Source organism: Gastrolobium bilobum, unplaced genomic scaffold (genome assembly GCF_033153095.1).
Source record: "Gastrolobium bilobum isolate Gb01-03AN ecotype WA unplaced genomic scaffold, APGP_CSIRO_Gbil_v1 utg6878, whole genome shotgun sequence".
Classification (NCBI taxonomy): Eukaryota; Viridiplantae; Streptophyta; class Magnoliopsida; order Fabales; family Fabaceae; genus Gastrolobium; species Gastrolobium bilobum.
In genome coordinates, this window is record NW_026897879.1 from 91,507 (window position 1) to 113,427 (window position 21,921).

Genomic DNA, 21,921 nt, shown 5'->3' on the forward strand with positions numbered 1-21,921 from the left:
CTATTAGATTTATTGGATTACGATTACCATTTTATTGAGTTTAATATAAATATTTGGGATATCTTATGTTTCTTTGCAAAATTGATGAATATTATAAGTTTAGTTTCATTTTTTTTTGTTAAATTATTGAATATTAAATATAGGAAAAAAAGTTTCCGATGTTACTTTAGATAATTTTATCTAATGTTCATCGAAACGACGTCGTTTTGGGGTTGAAAAATTAAAAAATTAGAGTGATAAAGACTATTATAACCCTGAAATAAATTAAAATTACAAAAATACCATGATTTCTGTCCCAAAACGACGTCGTTTTGATGAACATTAGATAAAGTTATCCAAAGTAACATCAGAAAAAACAAACCCTTAAATATAATATACACTACATAAATTAAAAATATTATTTAATATCAAAACGTGTCCTAACGTGTCGAAATCTAACATTTTTTAGAATTAACGTGTCGGAGTGTCGTGTCGTATCGTATCGTGTCACGTGTCCCGTGTCAGTATCCGTGCTACATAGGTCCCCAACTATGGCTTCTCCCTAACCCACTTGACAGTGGTATTAGAACCGGATTGCAGGTCAGGAAAAACCCATGATGGGAACCACCACCAATGGGTTAATCTACACTAACGATCATATTATCAGTAAGTATTCAATCCCATTTCCCATGTGGAAACGTTAGTTACTATATTGCATGTTTAGTAAAATTAAGGGAAGTGATTGCTTTGTTTGAGGTTTTGAGTAAGCGTGTTTGATTAAGGGATACATACTGAACTAAACAGAAAAAGAACATAGAAAGAACCAAATCTTGTGCATCGAGAGGTGGTGCTAGTCTTAAAAGCTAGCTTATTAGGGTGCTTTAATGAATAACCAATTATGGAAAAAACATGGATAACAATCCAATAATATATTACAGTAGTACCAAAATTCATTTTGTCGTTGTCCGATTATTTCCACACCCATTCGAGGTACTGAAGCTCCCCTCTCAAGAGTACCAAACATATACCACCTAATATACAAATATACAGCTTACATCTTGACATATGAATTATCACCTTTAATTAATAGGTAGCCTAGTAGTGCGTTAGTATTACGAGGTTTAAATAATTTAAAACAAGCTACAAGTCTAAACCTACAAACAATACCTTAAACCTATACTCAATAATGGCATAGATAATACAATTCCTCAACATGAGGACTTGAATTGTTCCAACTTTAAGTAACAACCACAGATTAATTCCTCAATAATTGAGCGTTTAAAAAGTCTTAGCTATAGTTTAAGCATCTGTAGAGATCCAAGCTTCTAGTGAGGGACAGCACAATTTTTCACATCATGAAAAAATCCATTTTAAATGGCCGAAACTGCGGTACACCACAAGCAAACAACAATAAGAAAGCCTTAGTTTTACAAATTACTTTAAAAAAACATGGCACGCTATAAAGGAAGAAGTGAACATGATATATCATTTAATTCTTTCCAAGTTCTAACAAAAGGGTGAAAAGTTTCCATAAACCTAAAGCAAGGTAAGCACGGGTCCCTTCATATGTTACTCTCTCAGCCTTTTCTTTAGCATTTCTGATCATCAAGAAATCTTGTCCACCACTGGGGCAATCCATCCTCATGAATAAATTTCCTTCTCTTCTTGAACTAAATGAACAAAAACACAGCCATAAATATATTAAAATTCACCAAAATACAACATGTGCAAATGTTGGCAATCCTAATTTAGTAAGGGAAAAAATCATCCTATATCATCATGTAGTGGATACTTAAGACCCAAAATAAAATGACACTAAAGAGTAATTATAACTCTTTTAGTCATAGACTCATAATGCAAGTCCAGAATAAACTTATTAAAAGTCCAATTTGAATGGAACACATTATTGATTATTATGGAAGAGAAAAGATAAATGATAGCTTTTTTTTTTTGAAACTGATCCTAATTATCTCTTTGAGGCGAATCAGAACCCTCCGGTATCTCCACGGGTTCGACTCTTTGAGTCGCCTATGAAACTAATCCAGAGTTCGGGTGCGAGTCCAAGGATTACGGTACTTATGCCCCTCCTCAGATGGTGTTAGTGGGATTCGAACCAAGGTCCTCTTCCACCACTCAGTCCCCATGCTACCAACTACCAACTGAGCCATCAGACTTGGCTATAAATGATAGCTTTAGAAATACACAAATGAAGCTTAATTAGAATAAGTTTCATATATAGTCAACAACTCCAGCACCTCTATTTAGCCAAATAATATAAAGAACAAGTTTATTGCAAATACTATGTAGATGACAACAGAAGCAATATGAAAGCAAAAATAATAATCATGATGGTGTTGATGAATGTTATTATTTCAATAGTGAGAATTTGACTTATGAGAAAATGCTTCAATTACTGCTTTTGCTCACATCTTGAACACAATTTATTTGATAATTAAGTTTATTGTTTTATCACATTTAATTGAATTAGGCTATTAGCTCTAGCCTCCTATTAATGCTCAATTACTGAGCTACAAAAAGTTTGACTAAATAAATTTAACATATGCACACACACCCTATTACTTTAGCTCCAAATTGTTGCTGGGAAGAGGTTCATTAACATTGATACACCACGAAACATACAGTTAAACACATTTGCTTAGTGACACTATATATCATTAGCCTATCTCAATATATAAATCCATCCATTGTATTACTAAACTTCAAAATATTGCTGCGAAAAGGTTCACTAAGTAACGTTTATACATGAAAAAAATATTCAGCTAAAAAAATGCTCAAAGGCTATACATTAGCCTAAGCATATAATAAAAAGACCAATACAGTCAAATTATGATTACAAAATTCGCTATCAAAGTTGGAATGCCTTAATAATAAAAATGGTCTGAATGTATTCTACATGATTTGTATTTATTTCAACAAGGTTGGGTACATGACCTAATTAGCACAATATGAAGAGAAAACAGGTAAATCATCAGTCACAACAAAATATGAAAGCCAACATAAAGATCTGGACACAATTCAAAGACTCACTATAGCACCTACTGAGTTGGAGCTTGAAACAAAACCTAAAGTATGACAAAAAAAATACCATACCAGCCAGACACGAATAAATGATCAAGCAAGAATTGAAAAGAACAAATAATAAAATCTCTTACCGTGAAAATAGATGCAGAAATTTAAGAAACAGAAAAGCCAATTACAAGTCAGTGACATTTTCAAGATATAAATCATGCCACCCATGGCAAGAAGTTTGCAACTACCAGAGCATGGTAATTATCAAGATAGAGATTGATATAATATATACCGTTCAACCATTACCAAAAATTATACGAAACAGTACATCAAAGATGCAGGTATAATGCATAGATTACATAGCAGCAGGCATTGCTGAAGTTAAATAATCATGTATGACAATTATGACCATCATCCATAACAACAGTTAAGTAAAGCTGAAGATAATTCAATGGCAAGAGTATATATGAAAGACTTCTAGGACACAAGTTCAGGAGAAACTCTTTAGAAGGTAAAATCACAATATAGAACTTCTTATTCAATATCAAAATGAAAATGCTTTGCATAACCAAAATGTAACTAACCTTTTTTGTTGAAGTTACATGCTTCCAAATAGAATAAAAATTATACAGCTCAAAAGTACATTCATGTGCAATATATCATGTAAAAATAGCTAATTGTTTTTTTAAATGATGTGTCTTTAAACAATAATGTCACAGAATATGTCAAAAGGATTCCTATGAATTATCCTGGGCCAACAGTCATAGAATAAGAAAGATGCACATGAATTTTGTTGAAATATTCAAGTTTGATAAAGTCTCACATTGGTTGATAATGAGTTAAAGTGAAGATCATATAAGCGGATGGATTCATGAAACATAATATCAGACACACTTGCTATGATTGATACAACTTAGTTCTATTGGTGGTGGTCCCCTCGCCATAGGCTCCCCCTAGCCCATTCGACATGGTATCATATATATAGATAAACCCATGAACTCAAGCATACTTAAGCACACTTAAGCATACTACAAAAGCAGTACATTTATGTAAATATTATTACATCAGTGTACAAAGGCCATACACAACATAAGATATTTATCTTTGAAACATTGAAGAAAAGGACAATATTAAACCTCTCCTACATCAATAATTTGTTCCATCTAAATTATGATTTAGATTGTTATACAAGAGCAATGATCACAAGAGTCATAACCAAAAATTACTACTTTCAAAAGAATACTTTGAATTAGAAGCCAAATTGAAACATACACAATAAAACCAATCTTTAACCTTGCATTTTTGGCAAAGAGGTCCTCTCTGAATTCGTCTCAGGTCATGAAGATACAACTTTACCAGTGCTTTGGGCTCTCTCTATAAATTAAAATACAAAGAATAAATAAAAACAAAAATCCATTCACAAGTATATTAGTAGATATAAGAGTTGCTAATGTCATGCATTTTGAAGAAAAAAGAAGAAGGCAGAAACAAGAGTCTTTAGGCCTTTCGATTATGCTTATGAATGATTCAAAACAACTACCTAAACTCGTTGGTATCAACCTACTTTAAACTAATATCACAACAACTAAAGACATAAAATTACAAACTCAAAATTAAGTAACAGGAACAGTCTGAATTGTTAAGAAATGCCATACTCTCATTTTAGAATCTTTACAAAGAAAGAGGTATATTCATGATTACATAATAGTAAAGCATGGAAAAAGATTATATGGAGCATATTATTCGAATTATAGAACTATAACTTTGAACCTAAATAACTATTGCAATCATAAATTAAAATAGCAAGTACATAGAACAAGTACATGCCCTTAATTTCCAAACATCCACCATCTACAGAAGACTTTTTTTTCTCCTTTTTTTTTGGAATTTTATTGCTGACAGGAATGTATATATTTGTCTTCACTAAAGGATAAACGTGAAAAGGATTGCTGCTGCTGGTATATTAGAAATATAGGTGCAAGAAAAAGAAATTATAACAAGCATAAATGCAAAGTTCAAATCAAATATTTATTACATTCCCACAAAAGTGCACAATCCCAATAGAAATATAGACCAGCAAAAAAAATCAAAATATTATTAAAAAAATGCATTAATTTGTCAGCCCAAAAACCTTAACAACATCAATTGGCAGTGCTGCATATATATGCATCTCCATCATAAATATATTCCTCCAAGGAATTTAGGAAAAGATCAATGTCCAATAAACTCAATCAACATAAAATCATAACAAAAGATGATTGAATCAATTGTTCAAAAATGTGGTAACTATAGTATGAAGTTAGTCAATATAGATGTGAAAATAGCTATGCTAGCTACTACCATTAGTATTTATGTAGATATAGGACTATGAAAATTGAATTTGCATAACTAATAGGCACACCTGGAATAAGGTGTTAAACAGTTTTACTAAGCAAAGATTTTATTAGACTGGTAACCTTTTCAACAACAAATGAAGCTGCCTAGCTACCTGATACACATACAATATAAAACATGTCAGTATTCGTAATTACAGAAGCAATTATAACGTGTAGAGATTTTACAATTATAAGAAAGGTGTTATGCTATGTCCTCATCAATTAAAATTAACTTATCAATTAATTACAACAAACCAGTAATGGAGATTTAATTTTCAAGTCCAAATACTGCTGGTAATAAGAAAGAAACAAAAATTAAAACTAACAAATAATAATAATTCTATCGAGTGTTACATGCCTAGAGGGGTACGAAAGCAAGTTAATTATGCATTAAGAAAGATTCAATATATGCTTGTATCTGCATCAAAGTCGAAGAAAAATATGGTTAGTTCATAGAAAATACATCATTATCTGTTTTCATGATCAAATCCAGTAAATTATCTTATCCTAGATATTTATTTCAACATTAGATCACAGTATATATAAACCAAAAAATAAAAGAAAAAACTAATTATATTTGACCGTTCAATAAAATCTCTAAAGTATTACAAATTTGTAGTCTGAGTCTCAGCAAGCAACCCTACAGTTAGGTTGCTATATAGGGTTCAAGAAACTTGTCAAAATACCCATTTGAAAAATAGAAATGTTCAAGAAACCAGAATCTAGCTCGGTCACAGTATCATCAGGTGAGAACAACAAAACCAACAATTAAGAACCACTTACCGAGTGAGTGAACATGGCGCGCATGCGCATCATATTTAAAATATGGAAGGCTATGAAATCAGGAAGACGATAATAATAGATAAAGAAAAGAGAGCACAATTTGTTAGGACCATACTATATATAACGTGAATATGGTCCCATCCCATGTTAGGATGCATATAAAACATATATATAAACAAAAAAATAAAAAATAAAAAAATTAAATTGCCGCTTAAGATCTGCACAGTAATCAGGGCACCTTCTACAAGGCAAGTGCTATCAAAAGTCACACTTATACGTTTGGTTATGCTAATTATATTAAATTGAATCATGAGTAATGACTAGTATATAATTATAATAAAGCCAATCTATAAGAATACATGTTCAACTAACAATGATAAGAGTTTAAAAAATAAAATAAAGTGAAAGCATATAAAGCAAAGCACCAAAGTCAAGGTGTTTTTTTTTGTCATTGTTGGATATTGAGATAATTAACCATGTAACCTGCTTCATGAGCTCCATCAAAATGTGTGTGAGAGAGAAAGAGAGAGGGGAGAGGATGGTTAATGGCTTTGGACTTGGAACAAGCAGAACCAGAGAATTTCTGGCACTGGAAGCCGACAGAAAGAGCAGTGAGCACACAAAAGCAATAGTACATAACTAGTACCAAGTGCCTCTGTATGCTCACTCTCTTCTGTCAATTTCTATGTCCCAATAAAGAAATTACAAGAAGCCAAGTAAATACAAAAGCTTCCCAAATATGGAAACTTCCCCCCCAAAAAAAAAAAAAAAAAAATCTAAAGAGAAAAACCTCATAATTGAATCAGATCTGAGGAAAAGAAATATACCCATTAACGGAAAACATCATGAAATATAGTAAAAAAAAATAAAGGAAGAAAATTTAGGATCTAGCTAACATGCATATGCTCCAAGGTACAAAATTATTTGAAAATCAATTTTAGGGTTTATTAGCAAGAACCGGAGTCCAAAAAATAAAAGGAAAATAAAAGAGTACAAAGAGAACTACCCGAGAAGATGCATCATCAAGTGAGAAGAGGAAAAGATTTTAATAAAAATGGAAAAGAAAAGAAAAAAAAAAAGAAAGAAAGGAGAATGAAAAAGACCAGAACCAGAACCTCTTTTAATACACTCTCTTTCTCTCTCATCTTTATCCTTTCATGCAATACACTCAGCTGACATGTAGCAAATCCATTTTAGACTGATCTGAGGTGGGATGAGTAGAAAGAAATATCTGAATCAATTATTGTCCTTTGTGCAAACAAGGAAGCTGAGAAAGAAAGAGTATGAAGATTGAAAATCTCTCTCTTAGGCCTTGACCCAAATGGGGATGAAACAGCCTTTTGCAAGAGACTCTTAAATACTAGTTAAATGAGTGCCACTCTTAGATTGCTTTGCCCACCTAACATCAGCATAATTATCATTATTATGATGACCATGCATGTCACTCTCATTCTCTCTCTTATTTTGGGAAGACAAAGAGATAACAAAGCTTTTGTCAACACATAAATATCAAAGCTGAAATAGTAATAAATATAACTATCCCTTATTATTTCTTATTTAATTATAACTAATTTCGTTATTTTTTAGATAATCTCATTTTTTTGGAATAAATAATTTGATGTCGTGTATCTCCATATCTTTCACATAATATAATTGGGATTATCATTTTTGCTTAAGTGGTAGAAAAAAAAAATTATGCCAATGGGTAGGGGTGTTCATCAACCGATCCAAATCGATTCAAATCGTGGTGACCGAACCGAATAAACCGAAAATCAAAAAACCGAAATCCGAAAAAAACCCGCAAATTTTAATTGGATTGAATCAGTTTTCGGATTGGTAAATGAAAACCGATCCAATATATTAATTCCCCTTTACCTACTTGGAACTTTGACCACTCATAGCTCAAAAATTTCTAAACCTAATACCCATTAACCCATCAACTAAACTCAAGAAAAAATCTAGTCACATCTTATCAACAAAATTTTATCTGTGTAGAGCTTCATATCTTATTGCAAAAAAAAAAAGTTATATTATCATTTACTGATACTTTTGTAATTTTTTTAAAAAGAAATTACAAAGCCAATATATACAAAAGATGATATTTGCACAATAATCATGAAACAAATTTTAGGATTTTCAGAAAATCGAAAACCGATCTAATCCAAACCGAAAAAAATTTGGATTGGATCAGATCAGATTTGAAAAAAAGTCAAAACTGAATGGATGATTACATGATCAAACCGAAGGGATTGGATCAGGTGATTTTTGCTTCCAAAACGGATCCAATCCAGACCGCGAACACTTCTACCCAAGGTAGTCAAAATCGGGATTTTATCGGAACGAGAATAAAAAATCGTAAATCGTAAAACCGTAATATAAATCGTAGATTTTACCTGCACTCTAAAATTAAATTTTTATATACATATGCTTATGTATAAAAAATTTTTAAGAAGAATAGACTACCTGCCACCATCCTTATACATTTGCATACAATTGTCACACTCTAAGGGTCTAAGCTAATAAATCATTCAAGTTATTATCATCGAAGACATTATGTTCCACGTGATCTTCAACTACATCATTCAAAATTGTCTTCATCTAAACTTTCATCATGAGATAAAGTTCATTCATTTTCCATAATCCATTCATCTTCGGATGAAACATCAACAATGTTATATTCAACAATTTTTTAACTTGCTTAACATCATTCCAATAGTTAAAATTGGGATTTAAATCTTAAAATCAGGAGTTAAATAAATGTCTAAATCGGGATTTTATTTTGGAAAAGATTTTAAGTGAAATCTAAATCGTTTTAGCAAAAATAAATCGTTAAAATCGGGATTTTAAGATTTAAATCCAGATTTTAACTACCATGCCCCTACCAATGAGACATAAAACAATGAGAGAGAAAGCATAGAGAAATGAGAGAGAAAATAATAATGGAACCCATTCTTGATAGAATTTTTTTCTCTCCCACTATAAATGATAATCCCAATATAATTATATAAAAACAATATGAGATGATTGTGTTACACATACAATCTAATTCAATCACATATTCTAAATTATATAACTAGCACTTATTCAAATAATAAAGAAATTACTTAAGTAATACTTTTCAAAAAGAGTAATAACATCAAAGTAAGTATTTGCAAAATTTATAAATATTTATAATAAATTAACAAGAGATTAATATTTTTCTTGTAATCTCAAAACAACGTCATTTCAAGATTAGGAAAAATATATATAAGATATTTTAATAAAATTTAAATATAAGAAAAAAATAAACTATTCAAAATATTCTATATATTTTTTTCAAATCTCAAAAAGACATTATTTTATTATAATAAATATAATAGAGAGAATGTGTGATCTATGTTGCACCGACACCGGACACGATAATCCGACATGTTAATTCTAATAAATGTTATATTTCAAAACGTTAGGATACGTTTTAATATTAAATAATATTTTTAATTTATGTAGTGTATATTATATTTAAGGAAAAAGTATGTGTCATTTTAAATGACACACACTTATATCCTTTTAATAGATATAAAAAAACAAACTATGGGGAGGGGGAGTGAAAAGGTTGTAATTTAAAATTTAAGAAAACACACTACATTTATCTAAAAGAACCATCTTTTTAAATGATAAATATTTTTCTCTATATTTAATATTCAATAATTTAACAAAAAAAAAATATGAAACTAAAATACACATTAATTTTATAAAAAAAAAACATAAAATATCTTAAATATTTATATTAAATTTAATAAAATAATAATCGTTATACAATAAAACTCACAGTTGAAACTAAAAATACAAACACAACTTTTGAACCTGAGTCTATCTGAATTACGTGTTATTACTTTTTTTTTCAAGCGTCGGTGCGTTATAAAATGTGAAGTTGTGCGCATGTAGTGTAAGTGAGGAGACAAAGTGTGCAGAGGGGATTCAGTGCCTGTGATTAGAAGATGTTGAGGAGGTTGTGACTCGTGATGTATTTATAGCCGTTAATGTATTGTAAGTGAGGGGGAGAAGCCCTAATGGGAGTAATGTTACCGTGGTTGTTGTGTTGTGTGGATCGAGCTGATACGACACATTTGGACTGAACCGTTTTGGGTAGACGACAACGATTGGTGATTGGTTCATATATCGAGATTAGACACACAGAGAGAGAGAATGCATTATGACCACTCGTACTGTAACGCTTCTTAATCCCAAACAAAACATCACCGCATCCCTTCTTCTGTTTATATTCTGCAGCCGTTACTTGTCTCTTTATATTGATTTGATATATTTTGGACATATTATTTGCATGTGATCTTCTTTGATTTATTTGTATCATTATATGTAAGTTCGGGTCATAATTATTAATTATTTGCTTTAGTTACATTTTTTAATTTGAGATTAATGTTTTTCGAAAATAATTTTATCTACTACTTATACATAAAAATATAAGGCCTCATATGAGTCCATATAAAAACAAATAGAAAAAGAAAACATAAAACTCATATATATTTTTATATATGTATAGAAAATAAAATTATCTCTTACAATATAAGAAATATCAATCCCTTATAATAAAAGTGCTATATCAAAATATTTATAATTAAATTGATATAAATTAAATTACAAGAACAAAAAGATCTCTTATTCTAATGTCACTTGTGAATTTTACCCTTTTTTTCTGCTCATCCACTTTATGTGAACCATCATAACTTTTTTTTTACTCGATTTATTTTGAGTCTCACAATATCTCACTACAAATTTACTATTGAGTGTATGTTACCAAAAAAAATACTATTGAGTATTGCAAATCGGTCTATATTTATGTTGCAACATTTAAAACAAGGAAAAAATGTGTGTCATTTTAAAGGATATAAAGTTATGTCATTTTAAGTGAGAGAAAGAGATAGATAAAGAGAGAGTGGACAAAAAAAACTAAAAGTATGAGTCTCACCTCTTTGTAAAAGTGAAATGACAGAAATTGTGTCATTTGAAAGGACAAACACTCTTTCCTTGAAATAAAGAAACCCTTTGTTAGTAATTGTTAACACCAAAAAAATTAAAGTTGTTAGATCAAGGAATTCAGGCTGTATCGAGTAAATTCTTTATCCTTAATCATCTTGCATACATAATTTCCATCTCGCCCAATCTCTTCTTTATCCTTCTCTTCATCAAGATCACCAAGCTCAACTGTGTGTGATATCCAGCACAATAATTATTGAACTGATCAGTTATTGTACGATCATTCTTTTGATAACGCACGTAATAATATATACTTAATTGATAATATAAGAAATTGCAAACTTATAAAAGATAAAAAAATTTACACATACATTTCCATTAAGGCACACCTTCAGTATCTCATAATTTTTTTACACATTTAACAAATAGTGGAACATCGATCATATATAGTTTATCATATTCTGAATTTAGTAATTATAAAATTTATAAGCTTGGATTTAAAAATAAGTAAATACTCTTTCTCATTTCTAACAAAAAAAATCCCATATACAAAATTATCTATTTAAATTGTAATTAGGGAGACAGGCTTATCTTAATGCTTAACTTTACCTAAGTAATTGTCCTAGAACCATAGTTCAAATGTATTTCCTTGAGAACTATTTGACATAAAGATCAAAATTAAAATTTTGTTTCCTTCTTATGAAGAGAGACAAACTTACAATAGGATAGGACGATGAGCCTTACAAAAAAGCACAATTTATATGTACAGTGAAATGTACAAACTAATTTTACATCCATGAACCGTATATTTATTTTATTTTAGACATAGAATAACTTAATTATTCAATTAAAAAAATATGGACTATCCGTGTTTGTGATACAGGGCTACGATTGTGGTGATTGAATTGTCTTTTTCAAATCAGTAGAGTTGAGGAGCTCGGCATTTTTTTTAAGTTAAAAGTTATTTTTAAGATAAAGTTAAAAGAAAGAGCTTAAAAATAAAGTTAATAGTTGTTTGGTGATTATATGAAGTTGTTGTTTCCTGAAAAAAAAAAAAATGTTGTTGTAAGGGTTTTGAAGAAGAAAAGATATAATAATTTGTTATTAGAATGGAATATTAGGGGAAAGCGTAAAATTAGTAAATAAAAATTTAAAATAAGGGTGAAATTGAAAATTAAATATAAGAACTAGTATATATATATCTTAAATAAAGTTACTCTTGGGAGCTTTTAGCTTTAACTTCTTTTTATTTATTATAACAAAACATTCTTTTTTATAATAAGAGCTTTTGTAAAAACATATTTGGTTAAACTTCTATTTATAAGAAAAAAATAAGTTAAAAATAAGACTTCCCAAACATGTACTTAGTGTATCCATATTGCGTATTAAAAAAATGAGCTTTTGACCCGTATGCATAACATACATCTAGTGAATTATATATTTTTGTTTGATCCATTCATTTTCATTTTCCAGATAATATATTTAAAAATGAAAATATGAAACAACTGTCAATTTAGTGTATCCTAGGTATCAAGTTCGAGTTTTGGGAACGAAGAATATCATTGTACTTTATAAATGAAATTATGATCATTTAAACTATAACTTCTATACAAAAGTGAGGAGAGTTCTCTAACGAGAGTATCTAAGGCTTAGGTTTCATTCGCATTTAGTTACTTGATTATTATTATTCTGATTATTATTACTTTTTTGGAAAAAGTTTTTCTCATTTTAAATATATGATTTTCTATCATTTTTAATGAAATTACATTTTGGTGTGTTTTGTCATTTTCTCTTTTTTTATAAAATTGGGGGGGGGGGGGGGGGGGGGGGATGGAGGAGATAGAATGTAAAAAGACATCAAAACACGTAATTTAATTAAAAATGACATAATTTTGTATCATTTAAAATGACAAATATTTTTTCATTTTTTTATATAATTGAAAGGTTATATTCATATGTCAGTATTTTTATTTATTCTATTACCAATCAATATTCATCATCATGAATTATGATAATCTATTCCCTAATGGAATCTTGTATTTGGTTTTTTAAGGAATTACTCAAAGAAAGCATCAAGTTCAAAGAATCCATCATACAAGATAATAAACCCAAATATATGAAATTAATTTTATTGCCGGCCTTATTATATAAGAATAAATAATATATAATTATAAATAAAGAAGAAATATCTTTTATTTAAAATTATTCAAACAAACAATTAAAATAAAGAAAATTTCTTATTAAATCATATATATATATATATATATATATATATATATATATATATATATAGAAGAGTTATATTTACAAACTAAATTATTTACAAAATCTTACAATCAAATATTAACTATTAATTTCTGTCAATTTAACAGTTATAATTTATTGAGAATTACTAATTAATTAATAAATGTGACCCAATAAATTATGACCGTTAGATTAATGAAATCAACGGTTAAAATTTGATTGTAAGAGTTTGTAAATAATTTAGTTTGTAAATATAATCTTTCTCGTTATATAAATATATTATTTTATATTTTTAATTTATTTAATATTTATAAATATGGGAATAACATCTGTCATTTTAAAGGATATAAGCTTATATCATTTTAGATCTTAACTGTTGATTTCCGTCCATTAACGGTTATAATTTATTGGATCAATATTATTAATTAATTAATAATAAATTTGGCCCATTAAATATGACCCAATAGATTATAACCGTTGATGGACGGAAATCAACGGTTAGGATATAAAATGATATAAGGTTATATCATTTAAAAGGATAAATATTTTTTCCTATAAATATATAAATTTTATATGTTTTTTATTTAATTTTTAAATATAGGACATTTTAATAAAGAAAAAATGTTGGTCAATGAATAAACTCCCGCCTAATCCCTTACAAAATGGATTTTGTGGGTTATGGTCGAACATAAGGGATTTGGGGATGGGCTGTGGGCTATAACCCATTTTGATAGCTTTTATAATTAAAGAGTTTTGATTTTCTAATATTACATGAGAATTATTTTCTGATGTTGTGACTCAATTAATGATGGATTTCACACTTATTAAAAAAATAAATTTATACGCAAGTCAAAGGGTCATAACATGAAAAAATATTTCTAATATTTCTCATGCAACATGAGAAGTGTTTTTCCATAATTAAATCTATATTCTCCTTTTATATCATTTAGTTACCAATTTAATTTATTATTATTTATTAATTCTTTTTCTCAAAAGAAAATTGGATAAAGGAGTATCTATTGTACTAAGCAACTTCAAATTTTGCAAAGTCCATGAAACTCTACTTAATTTTTTTTTAAAAAATAGAACAGGATATTTTATGGGGTATAGGAGTGTTGTATAAATTATGCCATATTCAAATCCTAAACGTATGAGTTTACCCTCAATATTTATACACACACACCGTTAGACTATGTTGGCTCTAGCTTTATACAAAAAATAAATTTGGCTGAGCACATAAAGCTTTTTACTTAACCGTATTTTTTTAATCATTTGCGGTTAATTAGTCTTTTTCTCCCTCTGTTAAATGTCTCGTGGACTGATAGACATTGTCTTATTTTTAATAATAATATTAGGGTTTAAGTTTTTTTATGTTGTAGGATTGTAGGAGATAAAAAAAGTAGAGAGAAGTTAAATGTGGGTCCCATATTTTATATTAAAAAAAAAAAAATTAATTGACACAGAAAACGAATTAGTGTAGAAAAATGATGTACTCTTATGTAGCATAAGAGCATTATTTCCCATAATCTTATGATGCCCAAAATTCAACTTCCAACATTGCAATTAGCTGCCAATAACAATGTTGTACTTGTAGCCGTAGGTGTCTCTCGGTAATACATTCTCTTATCATTCATTCGATGGACGATAGAGTATACAATAGTGTCTCACTGTAGATTTGGGTTGTCTGCTAAACAAACCATGTTACTAAATGGGCTTATCATTAATGAGTCATGGCTATTAGGTGAACTTTAGCCTATATTAATGGTTCTAAGTTTTGTTTCAAATATAATTTCCTTATAAAAAAAATTTATGACACAAAGTTTAAAAAAATCATGAAATTTAATTCAAACAAAATTGGCACAAATTAAGGAAGTTTACATGGATTGTTTTAACCAAAATTAATGTAGTCAATTAATTTGTCATCATAGTCAACAGAGTCATTCAAAACATGCCGGAGCAAATATCATTATTTTTCAATAAATGCTCATTAATTTTTTACTTAAAATAAAAACAAATTAAATCAACCTAATATCCAGTTTCTATGTTTATGTCACACATGGATTACAATCTAATAATGGTCTTTCACAGAATGGCTTTTCATCCCACCTATTACAAAGAGTTTGTCTTCTGAAGATTATATCGCAAATCAGTGGCACAATGACCGAAACTTCTGGCGTTTACTCAAAAATATTACTTGAGTCAAAGGCTAAGCAAAATAATGGTGATATTCAGTGATGGTGACAGTTGTGCTCGTATGAATGGCTTGCCATTTGCCTTACGACATAGGTCTAGCAATTATGGTTCCTTTATAATATCACGCACATTTTGAGTATGTGTTCATGTAGGCTGTAGCATCATTTGGTATGAATACAAGGAAACAGGAGATTGTGTTTCACTCAGTAGAATGACCTCAAAATACCTAACAGCCTTGTAGTTGGCAATGAATCAGACTAATCAACGGCAAATGGTTAGGGGAAGAAGATTGGTATATCTTTGCGACACAAATTAGTTACAAATACAGGTTAATTAGTTACAACGACATCACACATACATGCAGGATGTGAAAGGTGAATCAACTTAAGCATGTAAGAAAAATCAAAAGATATACTGCTTCATAAATTTTAGGGAGATTCTTGTACATCATTTTACTTTATACCAAATCTGCAATAAATTAATAAAAGGGGTACGGAGAATTATAATGTGTAAATATTAAAATCCTCACTATAAATCGAAATAATATTCTTAAATAGAGCACTCCCAGTCTACTACAAAACCCTGTCCAATCTTGATGACTACAAGAATTGGTAACATTTATATTAAATCAGAAACAAGCCATGCCTCACGCAGTCCACAGTAACCATTAGAACATACTGTTGACCAACAGCACTGAATCCTTATCCTTCTTTATTAAAATTCTCTAGTCAAGCCAGGCATGAAAAGAACCCGCACATCAACCCAAATTTAAACCCCCGCCTGAATACTCCACCTCCTGAAGATAAAAAAAGTATGGTTATGAGCATATAAAGCAAAGGAGCTAAAGGCATTACAGCATCATAATCACGAAAATGACATAACCAATCATCAGGTCTTTAAATTGACAAAAGAGAAAGTAGGAGAAATAGATTTTTTTTTCCATGGGCAGATAAACAGTAATAGATTTATTTTGAAAATCAACCATCATTTATGGAATTGAAAAATGATCACATTATCTAGTTTACAAAATAAACTTAAAGCACATGTTTGTGTTTTGACTTGAATCCAACCGCATTGCACCAACTCTTTATCATACCATACGTTTCTTTTATACAGCAAATAACTATGGTTCTTCAATAATTACTCTGATATCGACCCCATACAATGACTTGTAAGCATTAGTTAGCTATTTATGATACCAGTTTCAACTCAATAAAGGAAAACTTATTAAATTTGTATTATCAGTAAGCATGCAATTTCAAATGTATGATTACCCAACATAAATCATTGCCCTTGTTTTTGGGATCTACAAGCATTGTTGACCAAACTTTTTTGTAACATTCAACACCTTAGGTAGGTGGACCAGGACATTAAATTTCAGACATAAATTAAAAAAATACAAGATATGGAGAAGAAAACTAATTCCCATCATGCAGTTTCAAATGTACGATTACCCAACATAAATCATTGCCCCTTTATTTTATGGATCTTCAAGTGTTGTTGTCCAAACTTACTTTGTAACATTCAATGCCTTAGGTGGGAAGACCAGGATTCTAAATTTGAGGCACAAGTATAAAAAAATATAAGTTACAACTAATTCCTAGTTTATAAAATTGAAAAGTATGAGAGGGATTTGATAGGAACTAGGCATTTTTTTCCCACAGAAAATAGGGATAAACCCAATTACAGAGATCAGAATCACAGGTTCATCACTCTCGCCCACACAGCGAGAAAACAAAAGATATAACATTGCAGAACTTAAGAGTTTGCAAACCTCCCTGCCCAACGGCCCCAAAACTCATTCAATGACTGTCCGCTACCCTACCTTTTCCCTTCCTTCTCACCCTCCTTGCCATGTAGCAAGGTTGTTACAACCCAAATCCCTCTTCTGCCCCATAATCATAATTCCCACGTGGTACAGCATAGGAGTTCCTAACAATACTGCCTCTGAAGCATCCACCTTGTCCTCAAGGTGGAGGTTTGGCTAAGTGCCATGTAGCAACTGAAAGGCATTCAACCAGGTTCTCTTTGCTTGAAGCACAACAGCCAAGTGATAATTGAAACATAATAATTTCCACTAGGGTCCCATTGCTCGAAACATAATGACTAAAACCCCAGTTTTTTGGGGAACTCATTTGTACAACTAACTTCCAATCCAACATCTTTACCTCCCAGGTCAAATAAGAAAAATTGCTTCCATTGTTCCTTCCTTTGGCAAATAGCTTTTACAGAACAGGTCAACCTTAGGGATCAGCAACCCTATAGCCATTCACACTTCGAGCGGTAGACTCATCCACGTGGTGAAAAATAGAGACATCAGATATGTTCAAATTTTCTGGGTCAATTAAACAAAGATATTCTTGCACAAAGCAAAACATCCTCTGGTGCCAAACTCCACTCACCGTAATATCCATCTTCTAAACCTCCCCAACAACTGATATTCCAATCAATTCCTGCAACGTCTTGATTTGATTCCAATTGATAGGAATTAAGAATCTTTTTACATAAAACAGGATAAACCCAATCATAGAGATCAGAATCACAGGTTCATCACTAACACTCAAAGAACAAGAAAATAAAAGATCTCCCAGCCCAAAGACCCCAAAACTCACTCAACAACAGGATATCCTCTCCCCTACCTTTTTCTGCCTTTTATATTTGCTTCTAACCCTTGCCCTTTCCTTCCCACTCTCCTTGCAGTGTAGGCAAGGTTGTTACAACAACCCAAATCTCTCTTCTGCCCCTTACATATAATTCCCATGTGTTCTAACATAGGAGTTCCTAACAATATTAATATATTTACAGTTAAAAAAAATTAAGAACCGTAGCAATAATGGTTGTAAACAGCAGCAAAAAAATAAAACTGATAAATTATTGACTTCATGAGAAGAACATGAAAATAAACTAAGAAAAAGGTACTATGGCTTTACAATAAATGTGCATTAAAAGAATAGAATTACCACTTGAAATTCAGGCTGTCAAAAGTAAACCATTGAGATTTGTAATTCATCATTAAAAACATCTTCATAATGTTGATTTCATTATTTGGCATATAATTTAAATAGATCTTCCACCATAACTTTACAAGATGAGATAATGTCAAGATGACAATTCTTTATCAAATTAAATTCAGACTTATAAACCATGTAGCTGCAACTCAGTAGAGTAAAACAGCAAAGTGTTGAATTCATCAATTTCCAAAACTGTCAAGAAGAGGTCCAACAAAATGCTCCAGGTTTTTGTCATAATACCATGGAGCCAGCAAGATAACGTGCGTAACTTTTTAACTACTGTTTCAAGAGGGCGTAAATATTACAAAACCGAGATTGAAAATAACAAGTAATTAATTTATTAAAAACACGAATCCAACCTGAGCAGGTGGTAAGGATGAGACCCAGTCTGATGTGTGCGTAGGAAGAAGCCCCAATGCATTGAGCTGCAGAACAGAACAGAACAATCAAATCTGAATTATTAAAAGTGGCAGCAAGGTTGTCAAACTCAAGAGTCTAGATAAACTCAATTCGTTCTTCAAAAGTATTATTTTAAAAACATATTCTAGTACCCAAACATAATTTAATAGCATTAATAATTAATATTGAACATTCCAACTCCATAACAAAGCAAACATAAGTGACAAAGTAAAAACATAATTCAATACTTGACCCAACTGTTATATTAGCTTCATATATATATATATATACTATGTAGCACCGATATCGACACGGGACACGGGACACGGGACACGGGACACGTGACACGATACGACACGATACTCTGACACGTTAATTTTAAAAAATGTTAAATTTCGACACGTTAGGACACGTTTTGATATTAAATAATATTTTTAATTTATGTAGTATATATTATATTTAATATTCAATAATTTAACAAAAAAATGAAACTAAACTTATAATATTCATCAATTTTGCAAAAAAACATAAGATATCATAAATATTTATATTAAACTCAATAAATCGTTCATAATCCAACGAATCTAATAGTTGGAACTAAAAACTCAACGCAACGCAAACTTTGAACCTTTTTTTGAATTTCTATAACGCGTGTTGGAGTGTCGGGTTTTGAAGTGTCGATGCTCCATAGTATACATATATATATATATATATATATATATATATGGGTTCGCTTTTTCTACAGTCAATGTAGATAATTGAGCCTAAAACGACGTCGTTTTGAGGCGGAAATCAAAGTATTTTTGTAATTATAATTTATTTCAGGGTTATAATAGTCTTTTTCATTATAATTTTTTAATTTTTTAACCCAAAACGACGTCATTTTGGGAGCAAACGTAGATAAGTTATCTACATTCACTCTAAAAACATTAAAGCCTATATATATATATATATATATATTGCAAAACATAAGCAATTCAACCCAAGCATGCATCAAAATCAACCAAAACTGTACATTTTGAGGCCAAAACAATGTATACATCTAGGCTTGTAAACTCGGTAGGAGAATTGAAAGTTTACCAAATTCAAGTTCACTCGAAATCATGATTTTTTTGAAAGAAAAAAAAAGATTCCACGAGCAATTTAACTAGCTTTTTAGTCATAGGATCATAAACCCATAAGAGATAACTTGCGAGTTTGACAACAATGCCGGCATGTACAAACATTTAACTTGAAATTATAAATTACAAAAAAGATTATGAGAACCTCAAGGCACAACATGACTGCATATATTACCTTCCAAACACCTAGTGCCAAGCCGCCCAAATTAAGGGCAAGGAATAACAACTTAGGCCCAAGAAGCTCCACTTTACTGTCTTTGTAAGGCTCAAAAACTGCAAAAAAAATAAAAAAAATCATTAGAATGCATTAACGATCCCATAACAAACTTAAGTTCTCCAGCAGATGTTTTGTGGGGTTCAGGGCAACAATACTTAGGAGGTAAAAAAACTGGAAAAAAAACAAAAACAAAAAACGCAATAAAAAGCAAATGCGCTAAAATATCTTATCAATGTCGATCGAAAGAGAACAAAAAATTAAAAGTATCATCCATTCTGGAAGAAAATGAGTTCCAATAAATGCTCAAAAACACTTCTTCAGTGCCTTAAACAGTAGAGCACGGCCACCTTTTATTGGGAGAAAAAATAAAAAATCATTATTTACCAAAAGGTTCTAATTCAAAGCTGTTTTGAACACAAAATAAGCTAATCCAAACAAGCACTTACATATCGGATAAATTTCTTATGACAAACCACCAGAGAAGGGACGTGTGATATCTAAGATCAATCATTCAATTCAACAAACGTATACTATTTCCATTCATATCATAATCAACTAGCTTTAAACATCAAGTTCTATGGACTATAATGGGCATCAATTTATATATCCTGGCTCAAATGAGATGATATAATCATTCAAAAGGGGATCATGGAGAGAGAATAGCAGAGAAAACCATACTCTTTCCGACGCTTTGTAAAGCACTTATGGGCTGCCAAAGAGCTGAGAAGGTAATACCAATACTAAACAAGTGGACTGTACTACCAGCCATCCACATCATGAACCCCATCATTAGCAAGTTCTTAAAAGGGGCTTGTGCTACTTCCCAAGCTTTCTGTTTACAAAAATTATATAATTAAAACCAGCAATAATTACACAAATCATATCCTTAACAATCAATCAATTACCATAATTTAAAAAAAAAAAAAATTAATAAAAAAAGAAGAAGTAAACCTGAGATTTCCAGTTGGATTCAGCATCCTTCTTCTGGCGACTAAGCGTCGAATCGTCCTACAAGAATTTAATTTTTATTAATTGGAAAAAGAAAGCAAGGGGAAAAATTGAAAAAAGAAAAAAAGAAAGAGAGAGATGGTTTGTGAAACCTGATCGAGAGAAGCGCGGGAGAAACCGGGAGGATCGGGAATATCGCGAGAAGTTGAATTGTCAGTGAAATCAACGCCCCATCTTCTTCCGAAGGATCCCATCACTCCCTTCCCTTTGTCCATTCTAGGGTTCTTCTCCTTCAGATTGCAGAACTCGCAAGGTGAACACAAGTAACTAAACTCACCGTTTATGTATAAAACTACAACTACAAATTGTAAAGTAAAATCAGAGTTTAATTTTGATAAATAAGTTTGAAATTGTAAATAATTATCAATTTAGTTAAATTCAGGGTTCGTTTTTTCTACGGTCAATGTAGATAATTTATTTATATTGAGTCTAAAACGACGTTATTTTGAGACAGAAATCAAGGTATTTTTGTAATTATAATTTATTTCAGGGTTATAATAGTCTTTTTCATTATAATTTTTTAATTTTTCAACCCAAAACGACATCGTTTTAAGAGTGAATGTAGATAACTTATCTACATTCACTTT

General features: G+C 30.4%; 1 protein-coding gene across 1 annotated transcript; it reads right to left on the reverse strand.

Annotated features, from left to right (window-relative positions):
• Positions 1-15,996: 15,996 nt before the first annotated feature.
• Positions 15,997-21,609, reverse strand: LOC133311087 (uncharacterized). Its single transcript, XM_061512105.1, has 6 exons — positions 21,427-21,609; positions 21,278-21,334; positions 21,005-21,158; positions 20,285-20,382; positions 18,949-19,014; positions 15,997-16,374 (listed from the first exon to the last, which is right to left on the reverse strand). The coding sequence occupies exons 1-6, from the start codon at positions 21,547-21,549 to the stop codon at positions 16,336-16,338; spliced, it is 537 nt and encodes a 178-aa protein (XP_061368089.1). The 5' UTR covers positions 21,550-21,609; the 3' UTR covers positions 15,997-16,335.
• Positions 21,610-21,921: the final 312 nt, after the last annotated feature.